At 54.4% G+C, this 11,245-nt stretch overlaps 1 protein-coding gene across 7 annotated transcripts; it reads left to right on the top strand.

The window, feature by feature from the left end:
• The first annotated feature begins 952 nt into the window (after nucleotides 1–952).
• E4f1 (E4F transcription factor 1) lies at nucleotides 953–11,180 on the top strand. Of its 7 annotated transcripts, none has more exons than XM_013517728.1 (14): nucleotides 953–1,154; nucleotides 4,133–4,284; nucleotides 5,168–5,273; nucleotides 7,566–7,759; nucleotides 7,848–7,968; nucleotides 8,122–8,283; nucleotides 8,395–8,564; nucleotides 8,944–9,153; nucleotides 9,369–9,477; nucleotides 9,610–9,827; nucleotides 10,000–10,198; nucleotides 10,275–10,365; nucleotides 10,487–10,549; nucleotides 10,626–10,644. In XM_013517728.1, exons 1-14 carry the CDS (start codon nucleotides 1,004–1,006, stop codon nucleotides 10,642–10,644), a joined length of 1,965 nt encoding a protein of 654 aa, XP_013373182.1. In that variant the 5' UTR covers nucleotides 953–1,003. The 7 variants fall into 7 exon arrangements, with proteins under 7 accessions (XP_013373182.1, XP_005391495.1, XP_005391493.1 ...); XM_005391438.2 differs by having other exon boundaries at nucleotides 954–1,154; nucleotides 8,122–8,274; nucleotides 8,437–8,564; nucleotides 10,275–10,417; nucleotides 10,626–11,180; XM_005391436.2 differs by having other exon boundaries at nucleotides 954–1,154; nucleotides 8,122–8,274; nucleotides 9,372–9,477; nucleotides 10,275–10,417; nucleotides 10,626–11,180.
• The last annotated feature ends 65 nt before the right edge of the window (nucleotides 11,181–11,245 follow it).

The following is an 11,245-nucleotide window of genomic DNA, read 5'->3' as shown; positions in this document are numbered from 1 at the left end:
CTTCAGTATTGTTTCTAATAAGCCAAGCAAAAATGAGGGTTACTGTATGAGGCAGCTTTTCTGTCACTGAGACACAATCCTTGAGACCAATAACTTAAAGGAGGAGAGGTCTAATTTAGCTCATACTTTCATGAGATTCAGTCCATGGGTGTTGGCTTCAGGGTGGGAATATCAGGGTGAAAGGGTGTGGCAGAGCAAGGTTGCTGAGAGCATGATGTTTTGAAAATAGCGGTGATGGTGCATAGGTGCATACTTAATGCTGTGTGTGTACTAAATGTCACTAATGGTGAACTTTGTGTTTATCACAAAATTTTTAAAATATAAAAGAACAAAAGGCCGGGCGTGGTGGCACACGCCTGTAATTCCAGCACTTGGGAGGCTGAGGCAGGAGGATCGTTGCAAGTTCGAGATCAGCCTGGGCTACAAAATGCGCTCAAGGCCAGCCTGAACTGCATAGAGTGACCCTGTCTCAAAAATGAGAAAAAAAGAAAAAAAAAAAAGGATGAAAGACTTTGCAAGCCTGTGCGTGAGCCGTCCCTCACGGGGTTGGTAGTCCCCTGTCACCTGGGTAATCACGAAGGGAGACTTACTCCCTAGGGAAGAGGTAGACAAGCGGGCTCCGAATTCAAGTGGTGGAATTTAAAGCGTGGCCAACCTAGGATCGCTCCTTGACAGCCCCGCCCCAACTCCATTTTTCCGGGTCTGGACACACCTTCAACGCAGAGACCAACCACGCCCACCCAGAAGAACCACCCCTCTTCCGCCTTTTTGCCGATCAATCTGTTTCATTGTAGCCCTACCCCTCTAGCCATATCATCCGATCCCCGCTCTGTGAGCGGGGCCCCACCTCTTCGGTTCCAGGCCACACCCCCTCGAGGCCTGCCTGTCAAATCCGCTCAATTCTGCTCCGCCCCCTCTCGCCGTTTCCTTACACCACCCTCGGCGGCCCGTTGTTATGACGACACAGTCGTAAATCCGCCATCTTTCTGTGGCGCGTTGCGACATGGAGGGCGCGATGGCAGTGCGGGTGACGGCCGCTCATACGGCAGAAGCCCGGGCCGAAGCCGGTCGTGAAGCGGGTGAGGGCGGGGTCGCAGCAGCGGCTTCGGCCCCCGGCGGCTTCTTTGGCCTTCCAGCGCCCTTCGGCGAGGAAGGTAACGAGGCTAGACTGTGCTGGCACGGCCAGGGTGGGCGGCTCAGCCTGGGCTGGTGGAATACCGAGAGTCGAACCTTCCGGCGTGCAGACTCCTGGACCAAGATCCCCGCGGGCCCCGCATGCCTTCCGCACCCTCGTGGGCTTCTCTGCGGGGCTCTCACACCCGCTGGGCCTCTGTGCGCGTTTGCGGGTGCCCGCAGAAGTCTCGAGGTCCCAGATTGGACCCAGGCAAGCGCGGACGGCCCAGCCCTCGGGCCCTTGGTGTCAGCCCCTTCGTCCCTGCGGGGGGCGGGGCCCCGTTCTTCCCGGGTGGGGTTCCTACAAGGAACGCTTCCGCCTCCCCTACAAAACAAAACGGCAGCGTCTCGAATATGCTGAGCACCTACCCCCGCCTGCTTTTTCCGTCTTCCCCTTTTTTTGGTGGTACTGTAGCGTTGAGCTACATCTTTAACCCTCCCCCCCCCTTTTTGAGACAGGGTCTTACTAAGTTCCCCAGGCTGGGCTTGAACTTGGGATTCTTCAGTATCCCAGAGTGCTGGCATTACAGGCGTACACCACCACGTCCGGCAGCTTTCTTCATCCTTAAACTAATTCTGAGATGTGGATGCTATTATTATTACCACTTTAGAGATGAGGACCATTGAGGTTCATGGATGTAAAAGTGGCCTGGTCACGCATTTAGTAAGTAGCAAGGACTGGATTGGATCCAGGATCCTGTAGCTCCTTAACTCCACTCCTTTAATTTGTGGGTTCTTCTACTTTATGGGAGAATCTATGGCATCCATGTTGCAGTGGGTGTTTGTATCATTGAAAGCTCTAAAAGGTTCCCCATTACAGCCTAGGGACAATGATAGCTTTTTAGAACAACCTAGGTCTCTACTCTCCTGGATTCTGTCAAGATCAGACAAGAAGGGGGTTGGTTAGTGATAATTGTGGTAAGGGTGTTTTTTGTTCCCACAGGATACATTTTTTTTTACTGGGAATGGAACTCAGGACCTTGCACTCGCCAGGCAGGCGCTTGTGCCACTGAGCTATAGCTCCAGCCTAGAATACATATATGTACAGAATACATGTATATACAGGAGATATATATATATATATACACACACATACATATATCCCCCTCTTAGTTCTGCTTGGAGTGGGCAGTGCCAAGTTGAGAAGAGTTTCTTTGGAGGTGGTTGTGCCTTGCTGGGTCTGTCCTCCTTGTCTCTGTGAAATGCAGTGGTATATCGCCTTCCGAGCTAGGTCTCCTTCAGTGGCAATACTATTGTGCTAAATCAGATTCTCAATGAGTTGGGAGAGTTAGGAGGGTGACAGGCACCTCATGCCTGGTTTGTGCCAGCCGCCAGAGGGGACTGCCCTCTGTTAGGTGGCCTGTGGTTGAGTCATAGCTGTTGCCTGGCACTTTATTCACTCATTAATTAAACAAACCTTGACTGGGCTCCTCCCATGTATCAGACCTGGATTTGACTTTGATGAATGACTGTGGGAAGTGCTAGGTACAGTCAGACTTTTATGGTAGCCGGGCGTCTGGGTTGGCCCTCAGGTTCACCTGGTTGACTTGAACCTCAAGTTGTTTTTCTAGGTTGGGAGTAGTCATCTGTTTCCTCAGGGTGCTGGCAGATTTGTTGACATTCCTAGAGAGGTACCTGTCATACATAGGGACTCGGAGCCAGAGGTCCTAGGACAGGCATGGTGACGATGAAGGGCTTGGATGTGGGTGTGCAGCCCCTCTGGGATACTCTAGTCTTGGCACCTGTATCTGAACAGGGGTTTTGTCTGTTGGGGACTAATGAAGCATCAAGTCAAGGAGAAAAGAGTGGTCAGGGGCTGGGCAGTGTAGCTCAGTGGTAGTGTGTGTGCTTAGTGTGGGCAAGGAAGGTTCTGGTTCAGTCCAGCACCAGTAATAAGAGTGGTTAGAGATTAGGACCCCTTCTGTTCCTGTCTTTTCCAAAAGCTGGACTCTTAGCCAAAACCTTATGGGGCTCAGTAGAGTGCCATGGCCCTTGAATACACCTCAGGTCAGCCCATTTTACAGATGAAGAAAACGGTTTAGAGATGGTCACTGAAATGCTCAAGGGCATATTCAGTCATCAACAATTACATATTTTTGTTTGTTTTTTGGTGATACATGTTAGACAAGTGCTCTACCATTGAATTACATCCCTAGCACCCCAACAGTGTTCAGGGTAGTTCATACCTATAATCCCAGTGCTTGGGAGGTTGAAACAGAAGATTGAGTCGAAGGCCAATCTAAACTACATGGTGAGATCCTGTCTCAAAAAACAAACCCCAAAAACCAAAAACTGGGGTTGGGGATTTACCTCAGTGGCACAACGCCTGCCTGGTAAGTGCAAGGTCATGAGTTCGATTCTCGGTACCGGAAAAAAAAAAAAAAAAAAAAAGCCAAAAACCAAAAACTAAGCCAGACATGATGGCACATGCCTGTAATCCCAGCACTTGGATGGGATTACTGTCAGTTCAAGGCCAGTATGGGCTCCATAGTGAGTTCAAGCCCAGCCTGAACTGCATAGTGAGATCCTGTCTCAAAAACAAAAACCCCCCCCCCCCCCCGCCCCGAAAGAAGAACTCCAAGGAAACAAAACAAAACTCAGTCCTCTACTGTCCTTAAACTGCTTGGGCAAGTCCTTTTGCTTCTCAGCCCCTTCTGGGCCTTTCTCTTATCACTAGAGTAGGGGCTTTGGGCATGACAGCCTCCGTGGGTTTTGGAGCCTAAGTGTGTGGCAGGTGCCATCCTGGGTGGGTCTTGCTTCTGAAGACTTCCAGAGGTTGGAGACTGCTTAGGGTTCCCTAGTCTTGGACCTCCAAACATGTTCTCAGCAGCCTCTGGAAGGGCTGGGGCAAGAGCTCTGCTTCTGATGCCATCCTTGGGCGAGTGGTTTGGGGCTGGAGAGGAAGCTGGATCGGCCCTGCTTGCCTAGCCAGGAGCCTCTGACAACAGGCTCATTGCAGATGAGGATGACGTGCACAGATGTGGCCGCTGCCAGGTGGAATTTACTGCCTTGGAAGACTTTGTTCACCACAAGATTCAAAAGGCCTGCCAGCGGGCCCCTCCGGAAGCCCTGCATGCCCCCTCTGCTACCACCACACTCTTGGGCCAGGAGGTGAGCCCCTACCCTCCTGCACCTACCCCCACCCCTTCCTGGGCTCACCTGTTGGGAAGAGGAGGAAGAATGCTAGGACAGACCTGTGTAGCTGGTTCCTGGTGACGTGTGTGGGCAGAGGGCAGACATCTGGTTTCAGATAAAGGAGGGTCCTTCTTGTGCCACTAATCCTGGTGGTACACTGGAGCTTCCTGGATGGCTTGGGTGGCTCAGCCTTCTCACGTCCTGCACAGTTGAGGGACTGGGTCCCTCTTTCCTTAGAGTTTTAGCTCAGGGTGTTATGGTGGTGTTTGTTTTCTTGACTTGTCTCCTGTCCTGCATATGATTCCTGCCCCTGTGATACGCTTGGGGCTAATCACACAGCCTTACTAAGTTTTATAGCACCCCTCACAGGTGGGAGCTCTTTTTATCGTCATTGTATAGAATCAAGAAAGGAGCCTCAGGGAGAAGTCAGTGGCCTCAGGCCACCAGTGGTCTAGATGACATTGGAACTGTGGTGCCTTACTCTGACCCTTTGTTCTGACCACCTGGCTGGGGTTGGAGGTGTGGATGCTGCACTGTTGTGCCTGCCACAGCCCTGCTTCACAGTTATAAGTGCCTGACTGTGGGTGCCGCTGTGCCGTGTCCAGGCCAGGATGAGAGATATCAGAGTGATACGGCTCCCCAGCCGTGGGATGGAGGAGCCAGGCAGAAGTCAGTCTCAGAGCTGTGGTCTTGTGGGGCAAGATGGGAGTCTCCATTCCAGCCATGCTGCAGGACAGGGGCCAGGCATGTGCTCCCAGTTTACTCCTCCACAACTTTATGCCAAGGGAGCCCAGGTCCTTCTCTGGAAATTCTGGAGCCCATGAATGTGTCCTTTTTGTTCCTATTCTCCAATTGGTAGGTGGTGCCAACGGCAGCAGGCCCAGAAGAACCCATCACTGTGGCCCACATTGTGGTGGAGGCAGCCTCTCTGGCAACAGACATCAGCCATGCTCCTGACCTTGTTGGTAAGTCAGCTGTCCACCTGCTGTTCTCTTGGCAGGGAGATGTTGCTGACCTGATGGCCACCTGTAGTTGGGGCTGAAGGATAAGGCACTTCTGCTGCCACATCCTTCACTCTGAGAGCAAAACCTGGCTGCAGAGGGGCTGAGGGCTTCTGTAAGCTTCTCCTGGGTAGGGCCTGCAGGAAGAGGGTGCATCAAACACCAGGCTCTGTGGGAACAGAGCCATATATTCTGTGTCCACAGTACCCTGAACAACCTAGGGTATGTGCAAGCATTGGGGAGCCTTCACTCTGTGCACTGTCCTGAGCAGGCTTTCCCAGGGTTTTTCTTCCCTGCCCTTAGACCCTTCTCACTTCTCTGCCATTCTGCTGTTTCCTGCTCACTGCCGCATGTGACACCTACCTGGCACACCCCTGCAGGTTCACCTGGGCCAGCTGTTAGCTTTGGATGGTTGGTATGGGGCAATTGGGGTGCCCCTGCTCCTGTAGCTGGCCCCAACTTGCTACCTGACCTTGCTTTTCACCTCTAGTACTTGTTTACATGGGTGTTGAAATTCCTATCCTTATTGTCATTGAGTTTTTATGAGCATACAACGCCAAAGCTTGTTTGATGGCCATGTTTTAAATTTAATTGCCTCACTGATATGCAGTGGGAAAGGGGGCATGGAGAGGTCTGGACTGGGTCAGGCTCTCATTAATGAGAGCATTCAAAGGGTTGCCTGGCCAGATGGAAAGATGGGAATGAGTGGCTGCATGAGCAGATGCCAGGGGAGGGCATTCAGGTTGGGCCTGATACTGTGGGAAGTTGGGAAGGAAACAGTCATTACTTGAGGTGTCTACTGAGCAGGTGCCAAGGCAGGTTGCTGGACAGAAAGTGGGTTTGGGTTTGGGCAGCAGGCAGAACTTGGCTTTGGGAAGCTGTGGGGACTGCCTGGAGCAGGAACAGGGAGGATCTATGAGAGAGGGCAGCCTTGGGGTTGGGAAAGGGAGTATCTGAGCAAGCTGAGCTGCCCAGGGAGGCAGCTAGGATACCTGTCCTGGGTCCACAGTGTCTTTCTTCTGAGTTTCCTAAAACAGAGACACCTGTTATCACTCAGATTTAGGAATGTTGCCGTTAGGGGCAGGCCTTTGCTGTAGCGCTGGTTCAGAGTTTAGTTTCTGGGTTGGGTATGTGGTATCACTTGGGAAAAAAAATTCCCTAGGTTTCAGCAGTATGTTCAGGCCCCAGGCCTTTGGCCAGCTAGGGCCCTTTGACCTACCCTTGACCTCCAGTGGTTCCCAGGCTTTGCCTGGCATGGTAGCCCTTGCTATGATAGTACTTCAGTCCACCTCCACCCCCTTTGCATCTCTTGTACCCTTTGGATTTTTTGCCCCTTTACGAGCATCCTGAGTGGGCTGGAACTGAGGGCTTCCAGTGTTCCTGTTGACCTCGGAGAGAGAAATGGCAGAGAGGCGGCTGGCTAACTGGGCTCTGTCCTTTGGGGGCAAGACTTAAGTACTAGGATATGTGGGGTAGGTGATCACCACCTCCAGGCCTTCTTGCCTTTGCTCTGGATGCAGACTCACGTTTCCTTATGGGCTGGTGTAGCCTTCTCAGGTTATCACCCATCAGGTCTCTGTTCTTGGGAAGACATGTCTAGGGCACGGAGAATGTCAGCAGGATTACACTTGAGAGATGCCCTAATTGTTTTTGAGTCACTCGCTTGGGTTTTATTTCAAGAGAACAAGATGCCAGCCAGATGGAGGTGGTTTCCAAGAAGTGGCTTCTCAGCTGTTTCCCACTCATCACTTTTATGAGCAGAAAATGAAGTGTTTGCAGTCTCAGTTTGCACATTGTCATATATCCTCAGCACCACTGAGAAACAAAAAGCCTGACTTCCTTTCCTTAGGGCATCCGGGTGTCTGGGGAGCATTTACATCTGCCAAGGACTCATCTCCACAGCCTGCCCCAGGACAGGGCTCTGGTGGGGTCTGCTTGCCCACTGGCAGCCCAGCCTGTGGGTGATCCCAGAAGCACTTTCTAAGCATGGGCTTGGTGGCGCTGTATATACAGGATAGACACAGGCAGCTGGGCTGGCCCAACCTCTGTCTCTGTGCCCAAGCACATTGTTGCCAGAACCCACATATGTTCTTGGCATGAAAGATGGGACATCTGTTCTTACGGTGGGGCCAGGGCGAGTGGAGATGTCGTGTGTCCCCTTCCTCCGCGCCACCAATCCCGTCGCCTTCTGTATAGATCTTTTGAGGCAAGTCCTGTGGTACCACCCAAGGCTTATGGTGACTTGCCTTTCCTTAGGCAGTGGACATATTAAAGAGGTCATCGTGGCTGCTGATGCAGAGCCAGGGGACACTGAGATGGCAGAGGCCCCGGGTAGTCCCAGCCATCAGGGGATTGAGCTTGCTGTGGAGGGTGAGCAGGCACAGGCCAAGCTGCTGGTGAACAAGGATGGCCGCTACGTGTGCATGCTGTGTCACAAGACCTTCAAGACGGTGAGCCCCTCGGGGCAAGGGCTGGCCAGGCCTCCTGCCTTCTCCTACCCAGGGGGTTGCCCTGAGTCTCACTGCCCCTCCCCTGCAGGGCAGCATCCTCAAGGCCCACATGGTCACCCACAGCAGCCGCAAGGACCACGAGTGCAAGCTCTGCGGGGCCTCCTTTCGGACTAAGGGCTCACTCATCCGGCACCACCGGAGGCACACAGGTGAGCTGCGCCCTCCCAGCTGGCCTTGGGGTGCCCTACTCTTGGCCTGTGTCCCTGTTTTCTGAGTAAAGAAGCAGGGGTTCCTTGGCTGCCTTCCCCTTGTCACAGGGTCACAGGCCATTGTCTGCTGAAGGCTAACTGTTCTCTCCACAGATGAGCGTCCATATAAGTGTGCCAAGTGTGGGAAGAGCTTCCGGGAGTCTGGAGCGCTAACGAGGCACCTCAAGTCTCTCACTCCATGCACAGAAAAAATTCGCTTCACCATGAGCAAGGATGTGGTTGTGGGCAAAGAAGATATGCCTACAGGTCAGCATGGTAGGATATGTCTGGGTATTTGGGGCTGCTGTTTTTGGCCTTGGCCTCTGGCCTAGGTACCACTGCTCATCGGGGGAAATGCTTCAGAGCTCACTCAATTCTGCCTTAAAGGCTCAGGTGCCTCCACCGTGGGGACAGTTACATCTTCATCAGTGACAGGCGAGCCTGTGGAGACATCGCCGGTGATTCATCTGGTGACAGATGCCAAGGGCACTGTCATCCATGAAGTCCATGTCCAGATGCAGGAACTGCCGTTGGGCATGAAACCCCTGGCCCCAGAGGTAGGGCCACTCTCCACTCTGCCCTCTGCCCATTTTGCCGTCTCTTTGCTCTGGGCACTGAGTCCAGCGGGATTAGGTGATTTGAGCGGCTGGCAGGAGCTCTGTCTGCCTACAGAGGAGACTAAAGAGCTCCTTAGGTGGTGGGTAACATGCCAGAGGGCAGGGAAGAGGCAAGGGGGAAGGGTGAGCAGGGGTCAAGGTACTGGACTTCACCTAATGAAAGCAAGACAGCTAGGGCTAGAGGCTGGGAGCGCACCATCGCGCTCTGAGGGTGCATAGTACCTCTAGGGCCCCTGGACCTGGTGTGGGTCTGCACTGTAGGGTGGGTGATGTGTGTCAGGCTGTCTGGCTAGTGTGCCTCTGTCTGCTTTTTCTGCAGCCTCCAGACCCCGAGGAGCTTCCTTGTTCTAGTGAGGGCAGCCGTGAAAACCTTTTGCACCAGGCTATACAGAATTCTGGCATTGTTCTTGAGCGGGTCACTGGGGAGGAAAGTGCCCTTGAGCCGGCCCCAACCTCTGGGTCTAGTCCGCAGCCCCTGGGAGATGGACCTTCAGAACTCCCACTATTGGAGGTGGAGCAGATGGAGACAGTAGGTGTTTCTTCCTGACATCCTCCTGCTGGGGGCTGGACATGGGAGTTTGGGCCTGATGATGCCTGTGCTCCTTGCAGTGGATGGTAGCACTGCTTTACTTCCTTCCCTGGGGCCATGAGGGAGCTGGCCGGGCTGGGTGCCCTGGTCTTAGCTGTGGTGTGGCTGAGGCACAGCCTGCAGTGGGTGCTGGAGGCCTGCTTGTGGTCCCCCAGCAGGTGGCCAGTGAGGCTTCCACTGTGCCCAGGACGCACCCATGTCCTCAATGCAGTGAGACCTTCCCAACAGCAGCCACCCTGGAGGCTCACAAGAGAGGCCATGCAGGTGGGTGGTAGAGGGCAGGTAGGTCCGTGGACAGTGAGGGGCCTGGGGAAGCCGGGATGGCCTATGGTTCCACAGTGGGTAGGCAGATGTGCTGTGGGTGGCAGGCCTGGCTGATGTTGTGTGTGGTCCCAGGGCCGAGGCCGTTCCCCTGTGCACAGTGTGGCAAGGCCTTTCCCAAGGCCTACCTGCTCAAGAAACACCAGGAGGTGCATGTGCACGAGCGCCGCTTCCGCTGCGGGGACTGTGGGAAGCTGTACAAGACCATCGCCCATGTGCGTGGCCACCGGCGCGTCCACTCCGATGAGCGGCCCTTCCCTTGTCCCCAGTGTGGCAAGCGCTACAAGACTAAGGTGGGACCCTGGTGTCCAGGTTGTGTAGCCCTGGGGCCAGATGTGCCACTTTTATCCCTGCCTCCCCTGGTCCTCAGCCTGCTCAGTCTCTGCCTTTTAGCACCAGAGGTGGGTGGGGATAGCCTTGGTCTGTTCTGGCTGAGACCAGGCTGGCGGGGACTGGTGTCCACAGAATGCCCAGCAGGTGCACTTCCGGACACACTTGGAGGAGAAGCCACACGTGTGCCAGTTCTGCAGCCGAGGCTTCCGAGAGAAGGGGTCACTGGTGCGGCATGTGCGGCACCACACAGGCGAGAAGCCCTTCAAGTGCTACAAGTGTGGCCGTGGTTTTGCTGAGCATGGCACGCTTAACCGGCACCTGCGTACCAAAGGTCTGGGCCAGTGGGTGGGGAGAGGCATGAGGGCTGGGGGTTGCGTGACTGTGACTGAGCTTCCCTACCCCGGCAGGGGGCTGCCTACTGGAGGTGGAGGAATTGCTGGTGTCTGAGGAGAGCCCCTCAGCAGCTGCCACTGTGCTGGCTGAGGACCCCCACACTGTGCTGGTGGAGTTCTCATCTGTGGTGGCTGACACGCAAGAATACATCATTGAGGTTGGTGTGGGACTGGTGGGGCCAGGATGGCCCATGGCAGTCAAGGCTGACTTCTGACCATCTGTCCAGGCCACTGCAGATGATGCGGAGACCAGTGAAGCTACAGAGGTTATCGAGGGCACCCAGACAGAGGTGAGGGGCCCGGCAAGGGTGGGAGGCTGGTCTGGCCCCTTGAGCAGCCTCTTGGGCTGAGCTCTGGTTCCTGCAGGTGGACAGCCACATCATGAAGGTGGTACAGCAGATTGTGCACCAGGCCAGTGCTGGGCACCAGATCATTGTGCAGAATGTGACCGTGGACCAGGAGGCAGGGCTGGGCTCGGAGGCAGCCTCTGCAGACACCATCACCATTGCCACCCCTGAGAGCTTGACAGAACAAGTGGCCATGACCCTGGCCTCAGCTATCAGTGAGGGTACTGTGCTTGCAGCCCGCACAAGCTCAAATGGCACTGAACAGGCCACTGTGACAATGGTGTCATCAGAGGACATCGAGATCCTTGAGCATGCAGGCGAGCTGGTCATTGCTTCACCAGAGGGCCCGCTTGAGGTGCAGACAGTCATTGTCTAGCATGGAGCCTGTAGGGTCCCATTGGGCTGGGGCTGGGGCAGTGGCAGGGGCAGGGGCAGTGGTAAGGACCCTCAGTGCCCATCTATGCCTGCCTGCTCTGGTAGAAAAGACAGCCCAGAGTTTCAGGCATCCAAAGGAGATGGTATGTAAATATGTGGAAGTCTTTTGTTGCTTTACAATAAAACATGAAAACTTGCAGCTTGTGGTGTTGGGGAGTGGCCTGTGGAGGTGACTTCTGGCAGCACCTCCTGCCGAAGCCGCAC

The sequence above is a fragment of the Chinchilla lanigera genome, unplaced genomic scaffold (genome assembly GCF_000276665.1).
Source record: "Chinchilla lanigera isolate Chin_1 unplaced genomic scaffold, ChiLan1.0 scaffold00041, whole genome shotgun sequence".
NCBI lineage: Eukaryota > Metazoa > Chordata > Mammalia > Rodentia > Chinchillidae > Chinchilla > Chinchilla lanigera.
This window is presented reverse-complemented; position numbering and strand designations above follow the sequence as displayed.

What these genes read in the sequence shown, in the direction of transcription:
- E4f1 (XM_005391437.2), top strand. Translation starts at nt 1,004, where the DNA reads ATGGAGGGCGCGATGGCAGTGCGGGTGACGGCCGCTCATACGGCAGAA. An exon ending in GTCACAAGACCTTCAAGACG is followed by an intron (nt 7,760 to 7,847) that starts GTGAGCCCCTCG and finishes CCTCCCCTGCAG; the next exon opens with GGCAGCATCCTCAAGGCCCA. An exon ending in CGCAAGAATACATCATTGAG is followed by an intron (nt 10,418 to 10,486) that starts GTTGGTGTGGGA and finishes CCATCTGTCCAG; the next exon opens with GCCACTGCAGATGATGCGGA.